Source organism: Lutzomyia longipalpis, chromosome 3 (assembly GCF_024334085.1).
Source record: "Lutzomyia longipalpis isolate SR_M1_2022 chromosome 3, ASM2433408v1".
In the NCBI taxonomy this organism is placed as follows: Eukaryota; Metazoa; Arthropoda; class Insecta; order Diptera; family Psychodidae; genus Lutzomyia; species Lutzomyia longipalpis.
The window spans coordinates 2,670,493-2,695,675 of NC_074709.1; the positions used below are offsets into that span (position 1 = coordinate 2,670,493).

A 25,183-nucleotide genomic window follows, 5' to 3' on the forward strand; every position below is an offset into this window, starting at 1 on the left:
ACTATACATCTTAATTTAAAATATTTACAGTTTTTAGTGCAAAGGAAAATATTTTACATTACAAACGAAATGTGCATGAAGTATTTACAATGTGCTGCTAATTCTGTATTTAATTTATCTTTGGTAAACTACTTCTACCAATAACCACCGGAATAGTGAGAGCCTTCAGTGCTTCCTGTCTTATCTTGCCATTGCTGCTCAGATTCATAACCACCATAGTTATTGCTCTCGTGGCTTGTGTACTCTTCATGAGCTTCATGATGATGAGGCTTATGGTAGACTGGAATTGGCACGTGGACCGGAACGTGGATCTTCTGAAGAATTGGGACGTGAACCTTGTGCAGCACTGGAACTTCAACAGTCTGGTAGATGGGAACTTGCTTCACGATGGGCACTGGAACTGGCACCTTTTGAACTTTATGATGATGGATTGTGTGAATTTTGTATGGAACATGGATGACCCTAAATGATAGGAATTTTAGTGAGAATTTTTTGCAATTTAAATTTAATTTAAACAACTTACTTCCGAACATGGTCATCAGAAGCATAACCAACTGTGAAAACAGCAAGAAGAGTGGCCTGAAAAAGAAATGTTTTTCTCATAAATCTTAATTTTTTTTATTATTTGAATAAAATTTACCAAAACAGTGAAGACTTCCATACTCATTTCCGATGGAATATTGAGAGTTTAGTTCCAAATCACAGCCCTGGTGTGAGCCTTGCGAGACACTGATGCCTACAAATCATCTCAACGGACTATTTATACCAAGAAAAATTATTTTTGAGAAAAAGTATAGTAATTTACACCTGTTTCATCGTTAAGATGCCCCACCCGCGATTGAGAAGTACGCACATAAAATCATATAAAAATCATCGATGGAAAACGAATGTCTTGTGATTGGAATTCATCTCTTTAGGGCTGTAAACAATTTAAAGAGACATTTAGTGCCATCAAAATGTATAACTTTCGCTGGAAATCTTCAGTGGAATTTCACACCTTGAATCTCCTAGGGGCTCAATATAATTAAGGAAAAACATCTTAAACTATAAAAGCTAAAAGGAAGGCAAGAAAATCATAGAAAAGTGAAAATTGTGATTTATTCTACAGCACTATTATTCGCTTCAATTAGTAGATGTTTTCACGACGATTTAGTTAGTTGCATTCTACAGATTATTTGAAAAATGATTCATAACATGGACCAATTGAGCTACGTAAAACTCGTTTTTTGCAAGTGAAACTTCAGGTGCATTGTTTGCTGTTTGCAGCACATAATTCTCGCAAGATCTCCGTGTAGATTTGCCCCCTGCGAAATTTTCTTCCAAATGCAACCAGGAAGTCAAAAAGGTGATCGGGTTCCATTTAACACTTTCAATTGAATTCACATCATTCATCATGATCTCGTGAAGAAAGTATAACGTGAACCCTTCTGTGTACGCAGTAAATGGACGTTTTAACGCATGAGCCGATAACGACTCTAAATTGTGCAATTTATTATACCTAAACTGTGTAAAGTTTTCCGATACACGGCATTCATCAAACCATTACAGAAATTAAAAAGAAATAATAATTTTCTTTACCACTGGTTGCGATCAAATTTTTCGGAAATTATTTTATTTGAAGAATAAGAAGAAAAAGAAAAAAATTAAAAATTAATTCTCCCTCCAGAAATTTTTTTTTACAGGCGCATTTTTTGTTTTAATTTTCTTAAAGAATTCCTCATTCACCACACATTTGAAAAATCAATTTTCTTTTCTAACGCAAAGTTTATTATAGATGGAAGAGGATCCTTGATCAGGCCAAGGCTGGAGACCAGCTGTAGCGCCGGTTAAGTAAGTAAGTAAGTAAAGTTTATTATCCAATTTTTTTTAATATTATTTATCGTATTTTGGGAAATTTTCCTATATACATGATTTTTTTCCATATCTTTTATTTCTTTCTTTATTTTACGAGGCTTCTGTTAGCTTTGAAATTGTTTTTTAAATAAATAAAAGTTTTAATTAATGCTGAGATTTTCTTTTCAAAATGTCTTTTATTAATTCTTAATTTTTTAAGGTAGGTATTCCAACAATTAAGAAATGTTCAGAGTCTATGGTATTTTTTTTTTCAACCTAATAAAATTGTCTCAGGATCTGTGTGAAACTAAATGAAAGGATTCACATAGCAAGTACACAGAAAGCTGTAAAAGAAAGCATTAAAATAAGATTTAATTTGGATACAAGTTCCCATGATTTTTGCCTTTGAGCAAGTCTTTAAGTAAAATTTTAATTGCATAAGTTGTTCTGCATTTTTGTCTTACCTAATGCACCACTGTTATGTCTTGTATGGTAATATATACAATTTATTATCCTGCTGAAAATATACCAATCACCTACACAAGTCATCTATGCGAAAGTAAGTGATCGAGAAAGTTGCTTTTCTTCTGTCGAATAGCCACCCAAATTGATCTAATGTCGTACTCAACACCAAATTTGCAGACAATTTGCGACAATCGTCGAAAGCAATTGACATGTTCCTTTTAGCTTTTATATTTATTACCTGAAAGCACCTCGTAAATTACTGTGGAATAAATTTAAGAGATTGATATATGTACGATGAAAAACGCCTAAATGTAGTTTTGTGATTTTCAACGTGATCTTTTTATTGCTTCTCTTACAGAAGAAATAATAATAATAATATTGGTTAACATGGTAGGAGTATATTTTGTGTGTATTGAAGTCAATGAGGAGGTCCCATTGGAGGGATAATTGAACTATGTACAGGTGTGGTGCACTCTGTGCATCATTGGCACTGAATTTCGTGACTCACTCGCAGAGGATCTCACAAGGAAGAAAGGGGTACTCTCTACCACCAGCCACCGTGCCACCCATCGTAGTGAACATCATGATGATGGAGATCATGATGGTGTACGGGGTGGTGGATCTCCTTGTAGACTGGCACTGGAACATGGACAGTCTTGTAGATGGGCACGTGCTTCACCACCGGATACGCCACCTTCTCCACGTGATGATGGTGGACATCGTGAACGTGGTACGGTACGTGAATGACAACATGTTCGCTGCAATGGAAAAATATTTATTATTCATTTATGTATATTTTTTTGGCGGGAAATTTTATTTAACATTCGCATAAGATAGTGCTTATTGATTATTTTTTTTTTTCAATCAACTCGATCGAGTGACAGTGATCCACTTGAACTTCCTTTTTTGGGGTCAAACCAAATGTATGTACTTTCGTTTTTGCATTCCTCAGCGTTCACAGGCCCCCTTCCCGCGCCCTTAATGGCTCACGCACCCGGACGAAATGTCGCACCATTAGAAAATTGAAATTGATCTTGATTGCTTAAAATGATCTCGCGTTGACTTCCAAGTGCATTTGCCTTCGCATTGCACCAATGGATAATTAGATTGGAAAATGTGTGGAGAGAAATTTCCTACAATTTCACTATCAATGTCAATTAAAATCTGCTTAGGTGTGTGTTTGTTTGCCTTCCTTATGAGCGGTAATAGGTTGAGAGAAAAAAAAGGAAAACTCATGACCACAGGAAAGATTGAAAAGATCGGAAAGATCTCGAGGAAGAGATCACATAATTGACGCGATAATTTTCCTTCAAAGAGCTGCGTGATGCTACAAAAAAAAATCCACAATAGTGCCAATGACTTCTCAATGAAAATGCAAGTAAAGTCTTGCAGCAAAAGACATTCCACTCTTGTACGGATCACACCATAAATTGCAGAGAGCACAGTTAAACACATTTTGTGAGATGAATGGTAATTTTGTGCGCGCGATAACCGTTCAATGTATGCCAATTTTTTCCATTGGAACTTACTGCTTATTCTTGAAGAAAATTGGGGCTGGTGCACACGCTGCCATCGCCAGCATGCAGACCACGAAGATGGTCTAGATCGAGAGAAGAAAACATCAATTAGCCAATTTTCCTTCAATCCACTTCAATCACTTAATTCACAAAAATTTTCACTGAATTTTCCACACAAAATTTTCCATAAAAAAAGAAAGAACTTTTAATCCACAATTTAATCCACTTACAGCAATCCTCAGGAGGGCCATGTTTTGTGTGTGATATGTGTTAATTAGCACGATCGTGAATTGAACGCGATTGACTTGTTTGGGTGAGTGATAGTCGATGGAGTGTCTGCTCTGGTTTATATAGAAGCCTCTCCTTCTCATGTCGCGATTATGCGAAACCCGCGACCGGCTGCTGCTCTCGGGTCCCCCTCTCGTGATGCCCCTCGCGTCACACATATGGCGTAATACGCGCCCATTCACAAAACTCCTGATCACCTAGACTCTCATGCCAACTTCCTCACCGCTACACGTTGTCCCGCAAAAAAGCCCTCGAAGGAAGTGCTAAAAAAGCATCCCTTCCGACCAGGGAAAAATGTCTTTTCAATCGTCTCAAATATTTCAAGATTTCACACAATTTCTCCAAGGAATGGCAGGTCGAACATTCGATTGGTTTGGTCAATAAGAAAGTTTATTTCCTTACATGAATTTTTTATTTATTGAAAATGATAAATTAATATATTTTCTCCAGCAATATATAGGATACAAAGTTGAGCTTCCGCAATGTTGCAATTATATGATTATTGAAGAGTTAAAGTTCTCTTTTGACTAGAATTTATTTATATGTAGAAGTATTTTAATGGTTTTTTTAAAGATTCCTTGTAACGGAAAATAAGGAAAATTTAAATTTAAATTCAGAAATATTTTATTATTTGTTGAATTTCTTAATCAGATTTCTTCTTAACAAAATGTCAATTTATCCCCTGAATAGGTTATTCTTTAGGAAGCTTTTCATATTGCAGGAGTTACAAGGGAAGCTTTTTCTTTTTTTCAACTAATTTCTGCTATATATTTTGTAACATCTATTATAATAGCTAAAATTTATTTACAAAATATAGATTAGTTTCAATTTAGTATATCATCTAAAATATTGAAGAGAAAATAATAAAAATAGTTTTAAAATGTCACGAGATAAATATTTCGCAAAGAAAAAAACCTTATGTGATAATTTTTCGGTGAGAAAGAATTAAATTTCTCATTTAATTGTTTACATTCCAAGCTGCGATTATGTGTTGAATAAGAACGATTTAATAAAACTCCGTATTAATAAGACTCTACCACTAAACTATATTTAAAATATATATTCAGCAAGAAATAACCTTTTAAATTATAAACCAATCATTCAGATAATACCTACTTGTATATTTTAAAATTATATATACAGCTTTATATGTAAATTCCCAATCTTAAATCGCATTTTATATGCTCTCTCTATCACTATTATTAATTTATTGTGTCTTCGCGCAGTCTTCAATTTTGGAAATTTTCGGAATATCACGCAACTTCATATTTTGGCATTTTCCCTCCTGAAAGAAAAATAAAAGAGAAAATTATAAAAGAGAAATAAAAATTACCCACTAGTTGGGTAATTGATTGAAATATCGTAATTGGAGTCATCGTGTGTCGTTTGCAACATACCAACGAGATCATCACGTGAGAATTGGTGATTGTTGGGCTTTAATCAAGGTGACGAGATGTGCAAGCGTCGGTGGAGCAGCGCATTTTTGCAAGACTTTCTGTGAGGACTTTTCTTTGGTGCCGTTGAAGTGGAAAGGGGCTGTTACTGTCGTGATCCATTCACCTCTTGTCCTCAATTTTGCAAAAGAAAAATAACAAAAAAAAGTGTCTCAAATGACGAGACGAAGCACAGAGCGAAGAAATTCTTCTTTTTTTTGGTGTCTGATTTCGTGATTACGCAAAGGACCCTTTCCAATATTTATCATCCAATTTTTCCCGCCAACAATGTTGGATGGAAATAAAAGAAACCTGTAAAAGCATTTCACGATGTCGCGGGGATTGAATAATCGTGCGATGTGGAGAATTAAGTGGTGCTGTTGCAGCAAAAGACTAATAAAATGATTTAGATTTTGAATGGGGGTTTGGAAAATCATCCTATACGCCTTCTGACCATCATTTCCGCGATTCACCAGATGCGCGCGAATACAGTTTGCTCTGTGATTGCCTGTTTTTTATGTGACACCATAAAATGCGTGCGTGCATTTGATAATTGATCGCGTCTCTCGAAATTCAACATTTAATATTGAGAGAAGGTCTCTCTCCTTTTAGTATGAGATCACCGATGGCAATTGGCAACAAGATTGGCCTACCATCTCGCCAAGTTGTACGATATTGCATAAGCGAAAGTAAAACTCCACATTTCTTTCATACTAAACGTGGATATGTAATAATAATAATAATAATAAATTTTATTCACACACTCAAATTTTACATATTCCTGGTGTACAACATTATGATTTAATATTTAACATGAGTATGGATAAGGCAGTGGACTTGGTTCTAAAGAACGCGTCCTACCACTGCCTGAGTCTCACAGTTACTATAAAGTTAATTACAATAAAAATAAAAATAAACAAACAAATGCAAATTCTCATTTAAAAAGAAAAAGTTTTTAAGGAAGGCTGATGTATAGAGGAAGAGGGTACTCACGCCGACAACTCAAAAATTCAAAAGGAAAGAAAAATAAATCCCGAAAAACCCCAAAACCCTAAAATCAAACCCCACTGACCCCAAAAAAGACCCCCAGAAAGAATAGAAAAATGGTAAAAAGCAAAATAAGGGCTAAATGGGTGCCATCCACTTTCTCAGCACAATGTAGGTCACTCTCAGGAGTCCGCTGGATCCAGTCAAAGATTCCACGAATCCTAGGTAACCCCCCTCCCGCTACGAAACTCACTCGCCGCAGAAAAACATTCAGAAGATGTAAATATGGAGGGTGTATGCATTTTAAAGTCGTATATTTGCCTCATTTGAGGTTTTGCATAAGAGAGTGTAAAGATATTTTCACCTCATTTGAGGCTTTTATAAAAGGATATCATTGTTGCATCATTAACTTCACACTCATTTCTTAATTATTTATACGACAATAATTATAATTTGTAATTCATATCGTGAATAATATTATGTTTCAACTTTGTTTTGTTTTTTCATAAAAGGATATCACCATTGCATCATCAACCTCATACACATTTTTGTTTTATAAAAGGATATGGTAATCGTGTTTTGTATGCTGAAAGAAAAAAACCATTATTTGATCTTGTGTTGTTAAATAAATAAAAGCGCACAAGGAGTTTCGTAGCGATCCCAGCTTGTTATAATCTTTTTTACCTTTATTTTGATACAATAAAAAAGAATGAAAATAATCGTGGATGCAGAGCAGATACTGCGCCAATGCAGTGCAGGTAGTCCCGTTGAAGAAACAGAAAGGGAGGCACCCAAAACCCGGATCCCCCTAGCCCCAAAACGCATTAATTATAGACCCTTAATAAGGTCCTCCTCGCACTGTTTCAAAAAGAAGCTCTTCAATTTAGTGTTAAAGTTATAAGCGCCTAGAGCCCCACGGAGAGCCTCAGGCAAGGAATTAAAGGCCGTAGGAGCCATGTACTCATACGAGTGTTTAAAAAGCTCGCACCTGGGGCGAGGAACCGGAGCAATGGTTCCCCGACGAGACGCACCCACTATAGGAGATCGTAGGTGACCGGATTTAACAAAGAAAATCTTCAGCACAGTGTACTTGAATAAATACTCACATCGGAGGATTTTCCATCCAATGAAAGTATTTCTAGTGCTGTCCCTCCCCGGAATACCCCTCAAAGCCCTCAGTGCGTATTTTTGACACACAGTGAGTGGTTGCAAGTGCGATCTATAGCCACATCCCCAAGTAGCTGCCCCATACCTTAGCCTCGACTCAATGCAACTCTGATAAAAATTATGCAATAGCGATTCCGAGCAACACTTGCTCAGGCGGCGCGAGCATCCTATAATAGGGATTAGGGAATTCTTCACATGATCCACGTGCCCTTTCCAGGTAAGGCAACTGTCTACGACAATACCCAGATATCTTGTTTGCTCGACGAACGGAATCTCAAGAAGCCCAGCACAACAGCCGAAGCCGTCGCGAGTGGCACAATCCGGCAAATGCGACACAATACTGCCTGTCATTACCCTCGATTTCGAGCGCCCAAAGGACAGGGCGACAGATTTATCACTTAAGGTCATGAAATTGCCTTCCAAAAACCCACGCAGTATCGTCATGTCGCTATGCATGCTATCGCGTATAATACCCTCAGAATCCCCACTATACACCACCGCAATGTCGTCGGCGTAAGCCACCGCTCTTCCCTTCAGCCTGAGATCAAATATGTCATTCAAATAAATAATAAAAAGGAGCGGTCCCAGGACTGTGCCTTGCGGCACTCCGTGCCTGACACTAAGGGGAGTGCTTGCATGGGGTCCAATAATAACTCGCTGGGTTCTATTAGATAAGTACGACTCAAGGAGCCGGAGTGAAACTCCTCTAAAGCCAATAGCCTCAAGTTTACGTGCCAAGACAGAGTGATTCACAGTGTCGAAGGCTTTCGACAGATCGAGGAATAAGGCAGAGACATGAAGCCCTTTATTCAATTCAGAAAAAAACATCACCCAGGACGGCCGAAATCGCATCTTCAGTGCCGCGCCCCCTTCTGAAGCCGTATTGCCCATTGTTCAAGTGAGAAAAATAAGAGAGATAATCAGACATTCGTCTATAGAGGAGCTTTTCAAAAACTTTAGCGATGTTGGAGACCAATGAGATCGGCCTATAATTTATTGGTTCCTTTTTATTACCTTTCTTATATATAGGAATTATATTAGCTCTTTTTAGTTGATCAGGGAAGCTGCCCTGCTCTATCATCTTGTTGAAAACAAAAGAAATAATATCGCAAATGAAATACGCTATATTCTTCAAACACCGAGAGGTGACGCCATCGCTTCCTGTACTGTTAGTGTTTTTAAGGGTATCAATGGTTCTCTTTACCTCAAGGGCACTCGATGGAGTGAGGAAACAACTATCCTTTACCCACCCGACATTACCCTCCCCCACACCCAAAAAACCAGAAACCCTGTCTCTATTTAGCTTCTCCGGAACGCTGATATAATATTCGTTCATCACACAAGCGATTTCAAACGGATCCGTGTAGGAGACTCCATTTATAAACAACTCCTCCATTATCTTGCGAGATTTTGCTTTCCGATTCATTATTTCATTTATTATATCCCATTGTGATTTGCTATTATTTGTTGCGGATTTGAGTTTTCTCGAATAAAATTTGTTCTTTTCCCTACTCACTTCAGCTCTTAATTTTTTACTCAAAACCCCCACCCTTTTTGCTTTTTGTTTTAAATTTAAAACATTTTATGTATGTACCACAATCTCATCCAGTTGTGCGCATGGAATTACCAATTTGTGATCATCGCGAGTGCAGCAAAAACCCCCCTTCTTCTTGTGTGATGATTTCTTTTCCGCAAAAAAACGTGAATGGCCACAACGTGTGCAGACTTTTTGGCACACTGACAGACATTCGATGGTTCCATTATTACCCGCCAAAACATAAAGAAGGCAAAGCCCTCGAAGATGCACCAAAATCTGCAGAATCTCCCACGTGCCAAAAAATCCAACAAAGTCCCTTCACTCTCGAAGATGTTTCCATTACCATACAAACATTAATCAAACCAGCCAAGCTACCGCTCACATGATCATCTTCGCCCGCCACAGCCAGTTTACACGTGCTGGTGATTTATGGACTTCAACCGGACAATTTGATGTCGCGCATTTTCTTATGCGCCACTACCTTCCCAACTGGCCAAGATATTGCGAATTCCATTAAATTTTACATCACACACGATGTAATGAATTTATTTGAAGCAATTTTGCAAACTCACTTTCTTCGCGCTCCGCGAAGACAACTCAGCCAAGGCGACAAATTGATGAGCAGCCAAAAATTTCTAGATTAACGATTCAGATAAATTCCAACAAAAGTCATCAATAGGCGCAATGTGTTTCCCACCGAATAAATTAGCAAAGAGGTGTTAAAATTTGCATATTAGGAAACATTTTATACCACTCCAATTTAATTTTAATTGTTAATTTATGATTTATGTTCGAGATTTTAGGGCGATGTGTTGATAAAAAAAAAATTATTGGATGTTTTGTAAGGATTTCAGAATTTTCCATCCAAGAAATATTTCCTATCAAACGTTGAAATCTTTCGTGTTAAAGTCTTGCAATTAAGTGGGCTGTTTATTTTTATTTAAGACATTAAATTTGAAGGCCATGGTTTACATAATTTGTGTCTTCATTCGTAACATTTTCATTTTGGACAAAAAAATGTTTGTTTAATTTCCAAAAATAAAATCATAAAATCCATAAAAGATTATGCGAATATTTCGTTAAAGGAGTTTACCTGCCTTCCACAGAGAAAATTTCTCATTCCAAGAAAAAGAATAAAAAAGCGCGTTATCTTGTAGAGAATCAAAAAACTGTGTGATAAAATCCATTATTGCTCAGTTTTGTGACAAATTAAGGGGAAAATTGAGTTTTGTGACTAGAAAAATGAATCCCAAAGAAGTAATGCACAAATGCAAGGAAACAAATAAACTCCTTTCTAATAAATTTTATAATTGATATTTTTTTCTTTAACAGATAAAATCTTGTTTTTTTCCGCCGCAATAAAATCTACTAATTTCACTCTGGATTCCATCTGTACTGTCATCTTGCTAATAATGGAAGTGCATCAAGTGTCTACGGCATGTGTATGTTGCTCCAACACTCGTCAGTGGGCTTTCCTTTGCTCGCGGTATGTTAGGAGCAGCAACATGAGAGTTGTGTGGCACACAGGGTGATTGCTTTTTCATAATGTGGACACCACCATCGGTCAGGAGTCTGGGCAGTGAAAGTAGGTTCACAAAACCTATAGGAGGTTGCACACGATGCACAAATGAGTTCGTCCGCGTTGCGTTGGAAAAAGGAAAAGACTCCAAACTAGTTCTAGTTTTCACTTTCATTCACCATGGCTGTTATGCCAATCAATTTCCTGCAATGCGAGCGTCTTAATCCACCAAAACTTGTTCCATCCGCTCTGTAATGTTTTATGCCATTCTTTGAGATCATTTTTCACCATTTTCCCATCAACGTCGCTGCATTTGCACGATGAAAATGATCAAATAGATCAAAACAATTTTCCGCTCTCGGTGTGCCCATTTTTGGGACATATCTTTATGATAAAATGGAGAAATTATTATAAGAAATTGCATCGTGATCACACCCAAACTCACTTTGGATGCTCAAAATATATAGATCATGCACCTGCTTCCGTTACGACCAAAGTGTCGTGGTAATGAGCTTCCCGTCTATGATGCTTTGAGGTTTCATAGGTAAGAAATCATAAAAATGAATGATTACGAAAACGATTACCTCAAAACGAGTTACAAGAAGATAGCTGTTAAGGAAGGTTTAATAGCCTCGTTTACTTAAACGAAGAAGAAAATAAAATGATTTATCTTTCTTTTGGTATAAAAGAAATTTCTTTGAGATTTTTAAAGGTATTTAAAGGTATTATTTAGAGAAAAGCCTTATATTAAAATCCAAATATTTCTTCAATTTTCCGATTATAAGATTTTTCAGAATATTTGATTGACAAAAGTTTGATCAAATCTATGGATTTTCACCACCCTAAATGGAACATTTCCTTTCTTTCTTTTTAGTCTTTAAAAAAAAAAGCTCGTGTGAAAATTTCCCCAAGAAACTTGAAATTGCTTTTATGCGATGGCCAGGGGCAAAAAATACGGCGTCCTATTGCACAATCAATGCGGAATTTTGTCTACGGAGTTACGGAAATCAGGTGGTTGCAACCATTCCTCTCACCGTGTCGCTCACGATGATCTGTAAATGACACAAAAGCCCCATTTAGGAAGTCCACTAAGTGACCACCATTGCGCCCCGCACCTGCTATCAAATGGCTCACATTTTTTTCATGGTGTGTTTATGATCTGCAGATTGAAGGTATAATGGGGAAACGTGCTAAAGAAATTAAGTAACAAAACATTTAAGTAGATAATTGGATCAAAAATGATCGCGCAAAGTAAATCGCACCGGAGTGTAGTTTGAAAAAGTCAACGGGGGATTGGTTATAATGCATTTGATATATTTTATACAAGGGGGCACTTGCCCGGAAAAGTGGTAAAACATCTTAAAAATAACTCTCAGAGCCGCATGTCATGCAATTCACATCGCTTAGGATTTATGTGATCTCACATGGACACTTTTTGCACTTTCTACTTTTGCACCCAAATCGTCCACTCGTGGGTCATTCAGCGGTAGAAATTTATTGCAAACATTTAATTTGCTTAAGCACCAGGGGTAATATCTCCTTGAAATTTTCATTCTTTTGTGGAAAAAAAGACTTAACTATATAACACGATATTGCTTCCGTGTGTATTCCACGTGATCATCGTGATCACAAATCTGCGGACACCCCTTGCTGTTGGAGATCGTGAAAATTGTCAGACAGATAATTTTGAGATATTTTACGAGATCACCCAGAGATTGTTATTCAACGGTGAATGCTTTTATTCCGTCCGCCTCGTCCGGCTACAAGAAATAAACAACATGAAACATCCAAAATAAAATGGATCACTTATGTAATTTATCAATAAAGTGCGGATCAATTGCAAAAAAATGTGGATTAAAAACTGGACTATTGAATAACAATTAAATAAATAGCGCGGCATTCAAATCTATGCACATGTGGGGCTATCAATGAGATAAGCATGATGATCATGGAGACAAACATGTGTTAAAATTATGCAAAAGCTGGGTGGTAACATAGGTAAGTAATTTCCACAAAAAAGCACTACGTCCGAAGAGAAATTATATTTTTTGTGGGTAATTTAACGTTTTAAACTTGATGGGAAATTAAATAAGTTAAACAAAGGTTCAGGGCAAGATAGAGCAGAGAGCTAATAGAACATTCTTATAGGGAAGTTTTCGTTCTAGAACACTGCTCTAACTTGTTGGGTAATATTATTTTTTGAGCTTTTCCTAAAAATTTAACTGATTTTATTAGCATCAGACTACCCTTCCCAAGTTTTCCGTTTAAAGAAAAATCAATAATAACGATTTTATTGGATTTATTTTCCGTTATCATAAATTGCATAAATATAGGAAAACTTGAGAGAATTTATACAAAAGTCATATATCTTGAATTTATAAGGTTGCCTATCCCTAGGAGAAAATATTTCGAGGGAAATTTCGTGCGTTAACCGGCGTATATGCGTTATACAAGTTGGTATTCCAATAAGTTTGTTTTCATTGGATTTTATTTGATTGATGTTAATTTTTTTTTAAGAATCAAATTAGCTTTATTTCCGCTTCTATTGAAAGAAGGATAATTAGGATAAAAAGATAATTTTTTGGGAAAAATATGTTCCAGTGATCCTAAAATTGAAAGTCTTTCTAATGAGTTTTTCATGAGAGCAGTCTTATAGCAAATTTTCCACACTACAATTTCGTCTTAGACGATTTTGTTTTGATCTTAAGGAAAAAAAAATGCAATTTTAAACTATTTTTCAAACCTTTAAATTTTAAACTTTCCGTCTTAATCTTGAAGGAAAATGAGGAAAATATCAAATTACATTTTAGGGAAAATTAGACTGTTCCGTTGAAGATATTTGAATTAGTCACCGTATTTATCATTTTAAATAATTGTGTAATTTAAACAAAATAATTTTTAAAGCCAAATAATAAAGTTTAATAAAAAATCAATTTTTTCTTGTTAATTAAAAAAACTATATGAATGAGTTTTCCAATTTAAAAGAAAAATCAACAATTTTTTTTTAATATTTGGTATTCTTCTTTTAAGAGTGAATACCAATTAATGGAATGGTTTCTTTGGTTTTCTTGGTGATTCATGTCGTGGAGTGCGTGGAGTATATTTACCAATTCCTCAGAGCTCACCGCAACGCAAGAGTTCCGAAATTTAACCGCCTACCTTCCACTTGAACTTGACCGCGTAACACAAAAATTCCGTGCTTATAAATACGAAAGATATATTTTATTTTGTCAATAAAACCGTACATAATATATAATAAAAACTCTCACATGTAGATAATGTCTATGGTGGAGTGAAAATGATCACGCGAAGATCGCAGAAATGAAGATGAGAGCGCAAGATCAGCTAACCAGGTACAATGGTTGGTGATGCTACATGTCTATTAGGAGGACGAGCACTCTAGTTTGGTGTAACGAGGGGTGGGAGTTGTGTTCCTTTTTTTTTAGATGAAAGGATGGAACTTCTTCTTCTTTGGACTTGGGTAGTGGTAGCCTCCTCGTGATCCTCGATCTTCACGATCGAGCCAGTCATCTTCATCATCTTCCTGGTAGTGCCTGTGACTGTGATGCTTCTTCTTTGGTTCCTTCACCGGGACCAGAATTTTCTTCACAAGTGTCTTCGTGATGAAGTGTGTGTGATGCTTCACGGGAACATGAATGCGAATTCTAAAGAAAGATATAAAGTCATTATTGCAATTTCATGTTATATGAAAGTGATCGTTAAAAAGTTGCAGCAATAAAAATATTTATACGTCTAATTTTATTTCGCAATATGTTTTTTTTACTTCTTTCTTACTTTTTAAGTGGAATTTTGTATTATGGATTGATGTTTTTTGTTGTGGCAGGTTATGATGGCTATCTCGATCGAGCAATAAGTGAATAATTGGCATATAGTTATTGTGTGCAGCAAAATTATCAAATCGATCGGAATGAACTTTTTACATCACATTGAAGGTTGGAAAATGCGAAGGAAAAAAAGATCGCATTCTGGTACATTGTGGCGGTAGGTTGGATGAAAGTAGAAGTGAAAGTTCAGTGGAAATTGACCAAAGATATTCTTCAGTGTGTCTCAACGGAGTCTCATTAAATTATAATATTCATAATTGCACTGCATATAAATATAAACCTATGTTGCAATAAAAAAAACGATGGCTCTAAGCCGAACATCTATTAGTCCACACACAAACTCTAATCTGTTGGAATGGTTAATTTCACTCAACTGTAAGATGGAATCCCTCTCTTGTCTTTATCTGTCTGATTTCTACTTTTATTTCTGTCTTGATCACTTCCTCATTTCCCCGCAATGCGCAATGCTGGACCAAATTGAGAGTTTAGGTGTATGTACGCATGAACGTTACAACAAATCAACATTGCAATCTTCCTGGTTAAATATTCGCCACAATTTGTACACGATCGTGATCTTAGTGATCTTACAAGATTCAGAGATCGCGATCCTCACACAACGCACACCTGGCCGTGAACTTACTTGGCGTGATCGGCAGGAACTGGGGCACTAGACACAGTAGCAATAAAGATGAAGAGCACCATACACAGAAACACCTAGAAGAAAATCACACGATCGTGCCGGGTTGAGGATCACAAAACAAAAAATTGCATCACACAATTAATTCACTTACAGCACCAATGGATGCCATTGTCGTGTGGCGGCAGATATGTTGTAAATCCCAAGGAGGAGAGACGCACTGATCTTTCACTTTTTGAGGAAGCGCACACACCACACAAGCGAGTGTTTTCACCTGGTAAGAGCGCGGATGGCGTGTGAAGTGGTTCAGACGCGGGCACGACTTAAATATGATCAACAAGTTTTGCGAAGCTGCGATCGTGTTCACCACCACATGGTGCCCCAACGCCATCGTCATACCATGGAGTGTGGGTCTTGCTGTGAAGTGCCTCGTTCTGCACCAGCAGATTGCACGAGTAGGAGAAGATCGTATCCACTCACGCGCTTCTAGAGTTTTCCTCAAATCGCGGAAGATCGCGCCCCATCACAGAGATCTATCATCAACAACAACGTGAAATGATTAATTGCATCAATCGTGAGTGGTCCATCAGCCAAAAAGGGGGTCGCTTTTTCTCAACACCCTTTACCACCTCAACAAAATTGTACATATAATATTCCCTGTATAGGAGACCAAATCGAGTGGAAAATGATCACCACACATATATAAAACTAATTCGTTTAAACTTCCAACACTTTCTCTCTCTCCCATTCTATTGATTTCTTAAGGTATTTTTCTCACTCAAATTCACAAAAAATGATTAATTAACATTTTGCCTTTTGTTGCCTTGATTCTCCGCAAAAATTCAAATTAGACACGGAGATGAACGATTGAAGTATGGAAAATTTGCGAAGATGTCGCTTGAAAGCGCAGCTTAATGATGCCGGTGTATTCACCTGTGAGGTGTTAATGAAAATATTTTGTACTTCTTTTTAGATTTTACATTTTGATCAAGTCTCGATGGTAGAATTGCATATTTAAACAAATGAAGCAGACATGTATTCAATATTATGCACGTGATTTGTTTTTGTTAAAAAGAAAACACAGTGTGTGTCATTCACAACACGTAAGAAGTGTTTTTGATTATTTTTTTTGTATTTTAAATTTTTATTCGTTAATTTAGTTGTTTTATAAACTTTAAAGAATTCTAATTCTTGTGTTAAATTTTACATTTCAATTATTTAATTGTTTAAATGTAAAATTCATTGTTTTAATAAAAGGAGTTTATCCGTTTTTCATAAGGAAAATTCCACATTAAAGAAAACTGACGGGATAGACTTTCAGATAATTAAAAAATTATAGGAAACCGCCAGCACTTTCTCATTTGCCACAAAGATCGACAAAGATTTAATCAAAAATACACACAATGACGTCACTATTATGATTTTTGTCTATATCAATCTTTTAATTTTCAAACTATTTTGCAACTAACTAGAAAATTTTAAAAATCAATTTTTCTCCACTGAATAAATTTTCAATTATGTTATACTAATTAATATAAAATAATATTTTATTTATTTTTAATTAAAAATTTAATTAAAATTTTTAAATAAAATGCGTTATAAATGAAACACATTGTACCATACATCACTGGTTCAAAATACCTATAAAATGCAAATCATGTCGTGCATTTAGCGTCAGTTGGTCAACAAAAACAGGTCGTATGCCCAATTAAAAGCAAATAAAATCCAAATCAGATTTCTTACAAAGGTGCCGAATGTTTATTCTTTTCCTTAAAGACGCGAATTCCGTGCTGATTCACAATTTTTCGTTTATTTTGATGTTTTTTTTTCGGAGGAAGTGTCTTCGTGATGAACTCTAAAGTTCAAACACCCCAAACTTTGTAAAGAGCGTTATTCACAATACATACAGTAAGTCCCCCGCATGTAACCAAAATTGGTTTTTAAATTATTGTAGGGGATCATTAAAGGTTCAAAATAAGCGTGGTGATTTCCCGGAAAAGCGCTGGGAAACCTACGAATTTTCCGGTTTTAGGTGTAACCTATATTGATTTATTTCTCAATTTCTAGCAATTGTAGAATATTGCGATTGGCGTCAAATGAAAGCTATATCAATGCTTAATATTATATATTAAAACCATTTTCCAAAATGCACTAGAAGGTGAAAATTCGGAAAGATTTTCCGAACACGCATTTTTCTTTCGCCTCCCATTTCCACAATATTGCATGGGACCACCTGGAACATCCCTCATTTTGTAGCTTTTTTAATCCCCTTTCATTTGGTATAGCACTTGCTGGGGAAATCTGCTGGGAAAACTGTTTTTTTTTTTTAGTGATTTTCAATGTTGGAAAAACTCACTATTCGAAGGCTGCAATGTTATACCGGAGCTCACACCGACTTAGCCGATTTAACAATGCAATACAATGTTATACAATGTTATACAATGTTATGACATTGTATAACATTGCAGCCCTCGAATAGTGAGTTTTTCCAACATTGAAAATCACTAAAAAAAAAAAACAGTTTTCCCAGCAGCTTAGCTTAGCTTTGAAAGCTTCAAGAGGAATCGTGTTGTCTCTTTCTAACTAATGCAATATTGATGAGATGGCAATACGAGGGCTGCATTGTTAAATCGGCTAAGTCGGTGTGAGCTCCGGTATAACATTGCAGCCTTCGAATAGTGAGTTTTTCCAACATTGAAAATCACTAAAAAAAAAACAGTTTTCCCAGCAGATTTCCCCAGCAAGTGCTATACCAAATGAAAGGGGATTAAAAAAGCTACAAAATGAGGGATGTTCCAGGTGGTCCCATGCAATATTGTGGAAATGGGAGGCGAAAGAAAAATGCGTGTTCGGAAAATCTTTCCGAATTTTCACCTTCTTGTGCATTTTGGAAAATGGTTTTAATATATAATATTAAGCATTGATATAGCTTTCATTTGACGCCAATCGCAATATTCTACAATTGCTAGAAATTGAGAAATAAATCAATATAGGTTACACCTAAAACCGGAAAATTCGTAGGTTTCCCAGCGCTTTTCCGGGAAATCACCACGCTTATTTTGAACCTTTAATGATCCCCTACAATAATTTAAAAACCAATTTTGGTTACATGCGGGGGACTTACTGTATGTATTGTGAATAACGCTCTTTGCAAGATTAACCAAATCTCCTGAAAATTTTCGCGTTGTATTATCTTCTCCTGCTCTTCATGCATAATTTGGATGAATTTAAAGAAAAAGAGTTTGAAAAAAAAAGTGCGAGAGTTTAATGACTTTGGACAGCTTGGAATATGCGCAGGTGACTCAAATAATCAAGCAAAACTTCCTTCAAATCACATTCTTCCGTGATTTGAATGCGCGATGGTAATTGGAGAGGAGGACAGCACGGAAAAAGAGCTTTCTCACATCACTCTCTGTAATCATTTCGCAGGAATATTATATCTGAATTCCAAATTGGATTTATACTTCTTCCCCATTTGCCTCCACATCATTGCGCGCAAATTATTCTTTTGCAGATGCCAAAAGGAGTGGACCAATTTGGAATAAGATGAGCAGGAAAAAAAAACAATTCTCCGTTTGAAGATAAAATCCGCCAAAACCCCTAACTGTTACCTGTCGACCTTTTTTTGCCGTGTCTGCGCTTCAAGCTCTTTTTGGCATCAATCAATGACCAGGCTTGAGATGCTCGCATGGGATGGACGTTGGGGCACAAAAACATACGCAGAACCTTCTTTTGTACATCGCTAAGAACCCGCGAGATGGTGACTTTTTGTGGATGTTTTTCTCTCACACAAATTAATATGTTGCTGAAGCTTTTTTTTGCGCGCGCTCCGTTTCATTAAAATTGGTTAACCGGTTCTCCATTCTCTCACAGTGGAAAAGAACAATCTTGGGAAAAGACAGAGAGGAATCCATCCAGATTAAGGATGTGTCTGTTGTCCCAAGAATTTGACAATAAAAACCCTAATGCATTGAAAGGAGAAATTCAATAAAAAAAAACGTTAAAAATGAAAAATTAACAGGGTTAATCGTAAAACTTGACATAATTGTTGTGTTTTTTTCTTTACTTTTAATTTTAATTAATGATTTTAATTAATTTTAATTTAATGTATGCTAATTCTTCGTCAATGATTTTTGATAATTTTTTTTGTTTATTTTCATACTTCGTGAATTAAAAGGGTCAAAAATCACAATAGTGACGTCATTGTTTCTAATTTTGGGCAAATCTTTATAGAGTTCTGCACTAATGTAATGCGAAGTCTGTTTGGTTATTTCTTATTTATCTTTTTGATTGCCTCGAATGAGAAGTTTTCCCAAAGAAAATGAATAAACTCCTTTAAATAAAATGAAAGAGAGAGAAAGTGATTATTTTCACAAAAGATTGTTTAAAAAGAGTCAATTACATTGCTCGTGATTGTCCCTGTTTTACGATGTAATAATCATTTTTTTTAGTATATTTTTTAAGAGGCTGCTAAAGTGACTTAATTTCCCATTAATGGGCATTAACGCCTTTAACAATTTAACATCATTGCAGTTGAAAGTCATTTGGGAGAAAACAAATAAAATGCTAATCCACCTGAAAACATCGGCACATAAAACGGTCTGAGGTGTGAAGAGTGAATTAATGTTGGAATTAATGATGGTAAATTACAGGAAAAACATATAAATTTAATATGGATCACGCGTATGATGAACACGTGCTGTACAAAGAGCTATTAATTAAGTAAATCTTGTAGCTAGAATTCTCAGCTCTGATGCAGAACGCGGAGTCTGGGTGAGCGCGCGAGATTCACGTTCTGCAGATGAGAGAGCGACAGACAGAATCCTCAACACAGCCACCAGTTCACCATAAAGAGGCACATCCAGAAGACGATGGCGTGGAGTTGATGGGTTCATCACATTGGGATTCGCGCTTAGTTTCAAGTGGATTTCTGTGTCGTCCAAGTGCGCGCTCCGTTCTGCAGTTTCGCATCTCCTGTCCTCATCATGCCACTTAAGGAGTTCCTCATCATTGTGATTCTCGTGCAATTTGTCAGCGTCACTCAACAACTCGGTTTGTCACTGTGCCATCGTCTTTTCTATCCACATTTTGTTCGCATAAATTTTTATAATATTCGCATTTTCTCTCTTGTGCGTGTGCCTCATTGTAATAGGAAAAGCGGAAGTGGAGAACCGTGTGAAACCCTCGCGACTCAGCCAGATTATTCTTCTAGAGTCACCACCGAGATTTTACGTAAGAAGCGCATAGTGCAATTACAGGTGCTTTAGTTGAGATTATCATTAATCATTGTGCCCTTTTTTTTGTTTTTTAATTTATTGTGCAGGATCTCGCATCAGACTGCGTGGCGAGTGCTAATCTGCATGTTTCCAACACCAAGTGCCGCTGTTCCGAGTACATTTGCCTGATCAATTACAAGTTCAACAAATTGAGGTGAGTGATGATGGGCAACTGCCAACTCTTTATTCGATGTGACAAGAAAATTGACGGTGAAAATGCTATAAATATGTACGTACAATATGTATGTAACTTTGCAGATCTCTCCAAACCTGCCATGAGGCTTGCTGCAAGAGGCAACGGAAGGTGCTGAAAAGTAGTGTTGTGGAAAAAAATTAATCATTTCAGATTCTGTAATTACCGAATATCATTTCCCGCTTCTTTTTTTCTTGTATTAATACCTTCTTCGAATCCACAATCGCACAATAATCATCAGTATTACATAAAAAAAATTGATCATGGATGTTTATTGCTTTTTGCTGCTGCCCAGGAAGACAGTTTGCTATTTCTTTTCCTTCTGCGTCGCATTATTTACTGATGACGCGACTTTTTCTCTTTTAAACAAAGCGCTTTTCTTTCGCGCATATTTTATGCAACTTGATGACTTTGACCTGTTCACATGGGATTCGTCACACCGATTGATTAATTGCACGACAAAATGTCTTTGTTTCCACCGCATCCAATGATTCGTGACTGATTGAGGACCCAGAGTGCAAAAAAAAATTTCTACCTCGAGATTAATGAGGAGGTGAAGACAATCTTATGGAGCGGAAAAGCGCGCGCACCATCTCTGTGTACCCAATTCCAAGGTGAAAAGGGAACAATCGTGAAATGCCTTTTTGTGGTTTTACAAAATATATTATTCAAAGAATATGAGAATTGGCATTTTGCAAAATGTACAAAGTGTTCAACACAGTGTTAAAGTGACTTAAAAACCTCACATAAATAAATTTCTTCTTATTCTTGGAGACTAGAACTTTTATGTGGTTTTATTATTTGATGGATTTTGTGAGAAAACTTTGAGAAAAAAAATGAGAAAATGATCATTTTTTTTAGGAAAAATGATTTTAAATATTCGGATTAAATTCAATTTAAAAACGAGCTTTTTAAAATTTAGGTATATTTAACTGAAGAAGGAATAAAACTCTAATTATTAATAAGAAATAGAAATCAATCTTACAGGCTATCCCTGAGTAACTGCTGAGTTTACCTAAATGTAATATTCGAAAAAGTGAATTAAGATGAGCTTACAGTAAGACTTTAAATTTTATTTCTAAAAGATGTTTGAATTTTAAAATCTAAAAATATAAAACATTTCTTGTTTTATTTTTAGGACTTTAAATAATCTCAATTAAAAATCAAAAATTTGAAAGTTTCAGGTATTAAAAAAAATAGTAAGGTAAGTTATTAAGAATTTAAATTTTACAATTTTTTTTATTCAGATTTTTTGTACAAATTTACTATGTAGAAATAAATTTCATTGATTTTCCCGATTTTCCTGATAACAGCATCACTGGAAGATAGTCTTAATTTTTATTGATTTTTCGAGGCCAAAACACCTGTTATAATCCCACCCAGAATTCTCTGTGTACCATAATTAGAAGGAGTCTGTGTGTCAATACAAATTAAACGCATTGCATTCGAATTTATAGCCCCCTCACTTCGCATACTCATATGTGCTTGTCTATCCGATGAGGAAATTATCGTGTGTTTTCCACCAGCTAAACGCTTTTCACCTTCACGAAAATTATCTGAAGTTTTCTTCTCAAATTTCTTTGTCTCCGGGCATCCTTGCGTTGTTCTTGTTAGGGGCTTACCTAGAACTGTGCTGAGGCATTGTTGTTCATTAAGGCGCATTGTGACGTACCTATTGCATGAGATGCACGCTAAGTCTCCCAAGGCTTTATTTTTTCCACCAGCTGCATAACAGGGATCTGAAACAAAAAATTTGAAAAGAAAGAATAAAATAAAGATAAATTCCTGGAAATTACATAAAATGCTACCTTGATCTTCGAAAATCTTCTTCATTCTTCGAATTCTTCCCTCAAGCTGTAGAAGTTGATCAGCTAAGAGATTCTTCAGATGATCTATTTGATCCATCATTGTTGCATCAAGTGTAGCAAGTTTTTGCGAAAAATCTTCTACTTTTGCATTGAAAGCAATTCTCTCATTTCGTCCTCTATCATCCATTTTTCTCGCGGCATCCCTGCATTCATGAAGGATATTTTCAAATGCACCCACTGATAATTTCTCCTGCAGTTTTTCTTGAATTGAATCTGTTACTGCTAATTTCTCCTGGAGATTTTTGTAATTAATTTCCAAATCATTCAGCTTTATTTTCACTTCTTCTGTGCCCTCATGCATGAAACTTTCAGAAGCTTCAACCGATGATCCTTCAAGCAAATCACCTTTTGAGGAATTTATTTTTGCCAATTTCTCCTGCAAACCGATGTACTTAATTTCAGCATCATTCATTCTTCTTTCCAGAGCTTCTAGACGTTGATTGTTACTGCTTTGATTCATCAATTCAGGTGAAGTGCTATCAGATATTAAATCCTTTATCATTGAATACACCACAGATCGCCTTTCAGTTGACTCAGATGACCGGAAGCTTTTAATTTCAGTGCGGGAGTTAGCTGGAGTACTCGTTTGCATCAAATCAATATCCGTGCTGTCTTTGTCCATATCTGACTTCCATGGAGAATGCAAATCAGATTGATTAATTGCTTCAAATGCCTTCAAACTTACTTCCTTTGAGGGATCACTATCATCGGAGGAATTCATAGAGTAGTAGAGGGATTGAATTGAATGCTTTGGAATGTTGGGAGACAATGATTCTTTTAATGTTAATCTCGTCTCCAAGATACTTATTCTCTTTTCTAATAATTCCAAGTTCTGTCTATATTCCGTCAGATTGAGGCTTTTATTTGTGGAAATTGAATGTTCTTCAGCAATTGATTTTTCTTCAGCAAATGATTTTTCTTTAGCAATTGATTTTTCTTCGACAACTGATTTTCCTCCAGAAATTGAATGTTCTTCAGCTATTGATCTTTCTTCAGCAAATGATGTTTCTTGAGCAAATGAATCCGCCCTTTTGTGACTCCTTTGAGTTGATTGTTCATTCCCCAAAAGATCGACAATTTTGTAAAGCAAACTGTGCAGCGATTTGTAATCCACAATATTATTGAGACTGAGCGCCGTATCAATCAAGGTGTAAAGATCATCTTTTGGTGCCATCGTGGTGAAATTTTTCTTTAACTTCTTTAAAAAATTTAATTTTTCACTTTTGAGAAATTTTTTTAGAGAATTATTTTCTTTATTTTCCAGTCACTGTGATTTTGAAACGAATATTTTTATTTTTTTTTGTACGAATACTGAGCTTTTAAATAAAAAATAAATAAAAAAGCTTCCTCGCTTTAACCTGACCCTTTTTCTTTTAAATTTAACAGTTTCTTTGGGACTCCGTGTAAGTTTTACTTTGAAGCACGAAAACAAATTTAGAGATATTTAGTTACTGGATGAAAAAAAAAGAAGCGAGAAAAGCTTTTAGGATACAAAACAATCTCTATATACAAAGTTTAAAGCCAAGTTTACGATAAATCCTAAATAAATGATAATTCCTCGCAATTAGATATGAAATTGCTTATTGCGTAAAACTTATGCTTTCATGGAATCAATTTTCTTCGCATTTTACCTTCAATTGCCTTTGTCCACTCATGGCGCGCGTTGTATAATCCACGAACCGCATTGAACTTCTCTTCATTATCTATCTTTTGAAAATATACTTTGGCGTCCAACCCCATAAGCGACGAATTGGATCTTCTCGCGATTGGCGCGGCATGATGAGGAGGAGGTGGAGGAGAAAAAGATGAGAAGACCGCAAAACCATTCAATGTGATTATCAAACCAATTTGAGTAGAAGAAAGTTTTTTACCGCATTTACCTGAAGTACTCTTGTCGGATTTTTGAGGTCATTGAAACCGATTCAAGATACAAGGTTTTGTTTACCCAGCTTCCTCCCCTTCAATGCGTGCATGATATTCAATTGTCCGCCTCTCGTGGAGCACCAGGAAAAAAAAAAAGTTACTAACAATCGAAATTACTGACGGACTCCGCGAGATGCAGCGAGGTGAAAGTGTTTCCCTCCACACCAAATAACAATGCACCCAAAGAGATCATCACTGCAGTGGGAAGAGAACGCATTCCGCCGACGATCGTGAACCTGGGTTGTTACATCAAATTTAACACACAATCTGCGGATGATTGAAGATCTTGTTCCTCGTTTTGTGGGTTAATTTGCCAATGAAATAATTCATTTTATTACTCTTTTGCACCCATTAATCATCCCGAAAGGTGTTAAGGCCAAGTAGGAAATGTTGAGGGATTTTCCACGCTCAGGGAAAAATTGGTTTATTACTTTTAGGATTAATTTTATTTATTTTTCTTAATTTAAATTGATTTTTGGATTATTTTAGGAGAATTTTTTTAATGAAATTTATTTCTTAGGGTGACTTTGTATGGCTATCCTGCAATGACCTTCTTTGCTGGCATTGTAGGAGGTCAGGTGAGGTCACGTTTTACATTCGTATATAGGGAAAAGTTCACCAAACGGTTCTATCTGAAGTAAAAGCTGCAATTTGGCCCACCAAAATATCCCAAAAATTTTTTCTTCTGTTGGTAT

At 36.0% G+C, this 25,183-nt stretch overlaps 6 protein-coding genes across 9 annotated transcripts in view; 3 read left to right on the forward strand and 3 right to left on the reverse strand.

Annotated features, from left to right (window-relative positions):
• LOC129794093 (GPI mannosyltransferase 3) overlaps positions 1-25,183 on the forward strand; it is a 1,193,052-nt gene that overhangs the window by 501,279 nt on the left and 666,590 nt on the right. The gene's annotated exons all lie outside the window — the stretch shown is intronic.
• The window catches only part of LOC129794120 (cytoplasmic tRNA 2-thiolation protein 1), a 1,132,104-nt gene that overhangs the window by 440,331 nt on the left and 666,590 nt on the right, over positions 1-25,183 (forward strand). The window lies entirely within an intron of this gene.
• Positions 1-25,183, forward strand: part of LOC129794129 (plasma membrane ascorbate-dependent reductase CYBRD1) — a 1,128,201-nt gene that overhangs the window by 436,428 nt on the left and 666,590 nt on the right. The gene's annotated exons all lie outside the window — the stretch shown is intronic.
• LOC129794183 (histidine-rich glycoprotein-like) lies at positions 2,611-4,132 on the reverse strand. The gene is made up of 3 exons (XM_055834837.1): positions 4,046-4,132; positions 3,828-3,898; positions 2,611-3,056 (listed from the first exon to the last, which is right to left on the reverse strand). The coding sequence occupies exons 1-3, from the start codon at positions 4,064-4,066 to the stop codon at positions 2,843-2,845; spliced, it is 306 nt and encodes a 101-aa protein (XP_055690812.1). The 5' UTR covers positions 4,067-4,132; the 3' UTR covers positions 2,611-2,842.
• On the reverse strand, positions 13,947-15,585 carry LOC129794182 (uncharacterized). Its single transcript, XM_055834836.1, has 3 exons — positions 15,383-15,585; positions 15,232-15,305; positions 13,947-14,411 (listed from the first exon to the last, which is right to left on the reverse strand). The coding sequence occupies exons 1-3, from the start codon at positions 15,398-15,400 to the stop codon at positions 14,189-14,191; spliced, it is 315 nt and encodes a 104-aa protein (XP_055690811.1). The 5' UTR covers positions 15,401-15,585; the 3' UTR covers positions 13,947-14,188.
• Positions 21,917-24,092, reverse strand: LOC129794092 (uncharacterized). The gene is made up of 2 exons (XM_055834701.1): positions 22,506-24,092; positions 21,917-22,436 (listed from the first exon to the last, which is right to left on the reverse strand). Exons 1-2 carry the CDS (start codon positions 23,737-23,739, stop codon positions 22,036-22,038), a joined length of 1,635 nt encoding a protein of 544 aa, XP_055690676.1. The 5' UTR covers positions 23,740-24,092; the 3' UTR covers positions 21,917-22,035.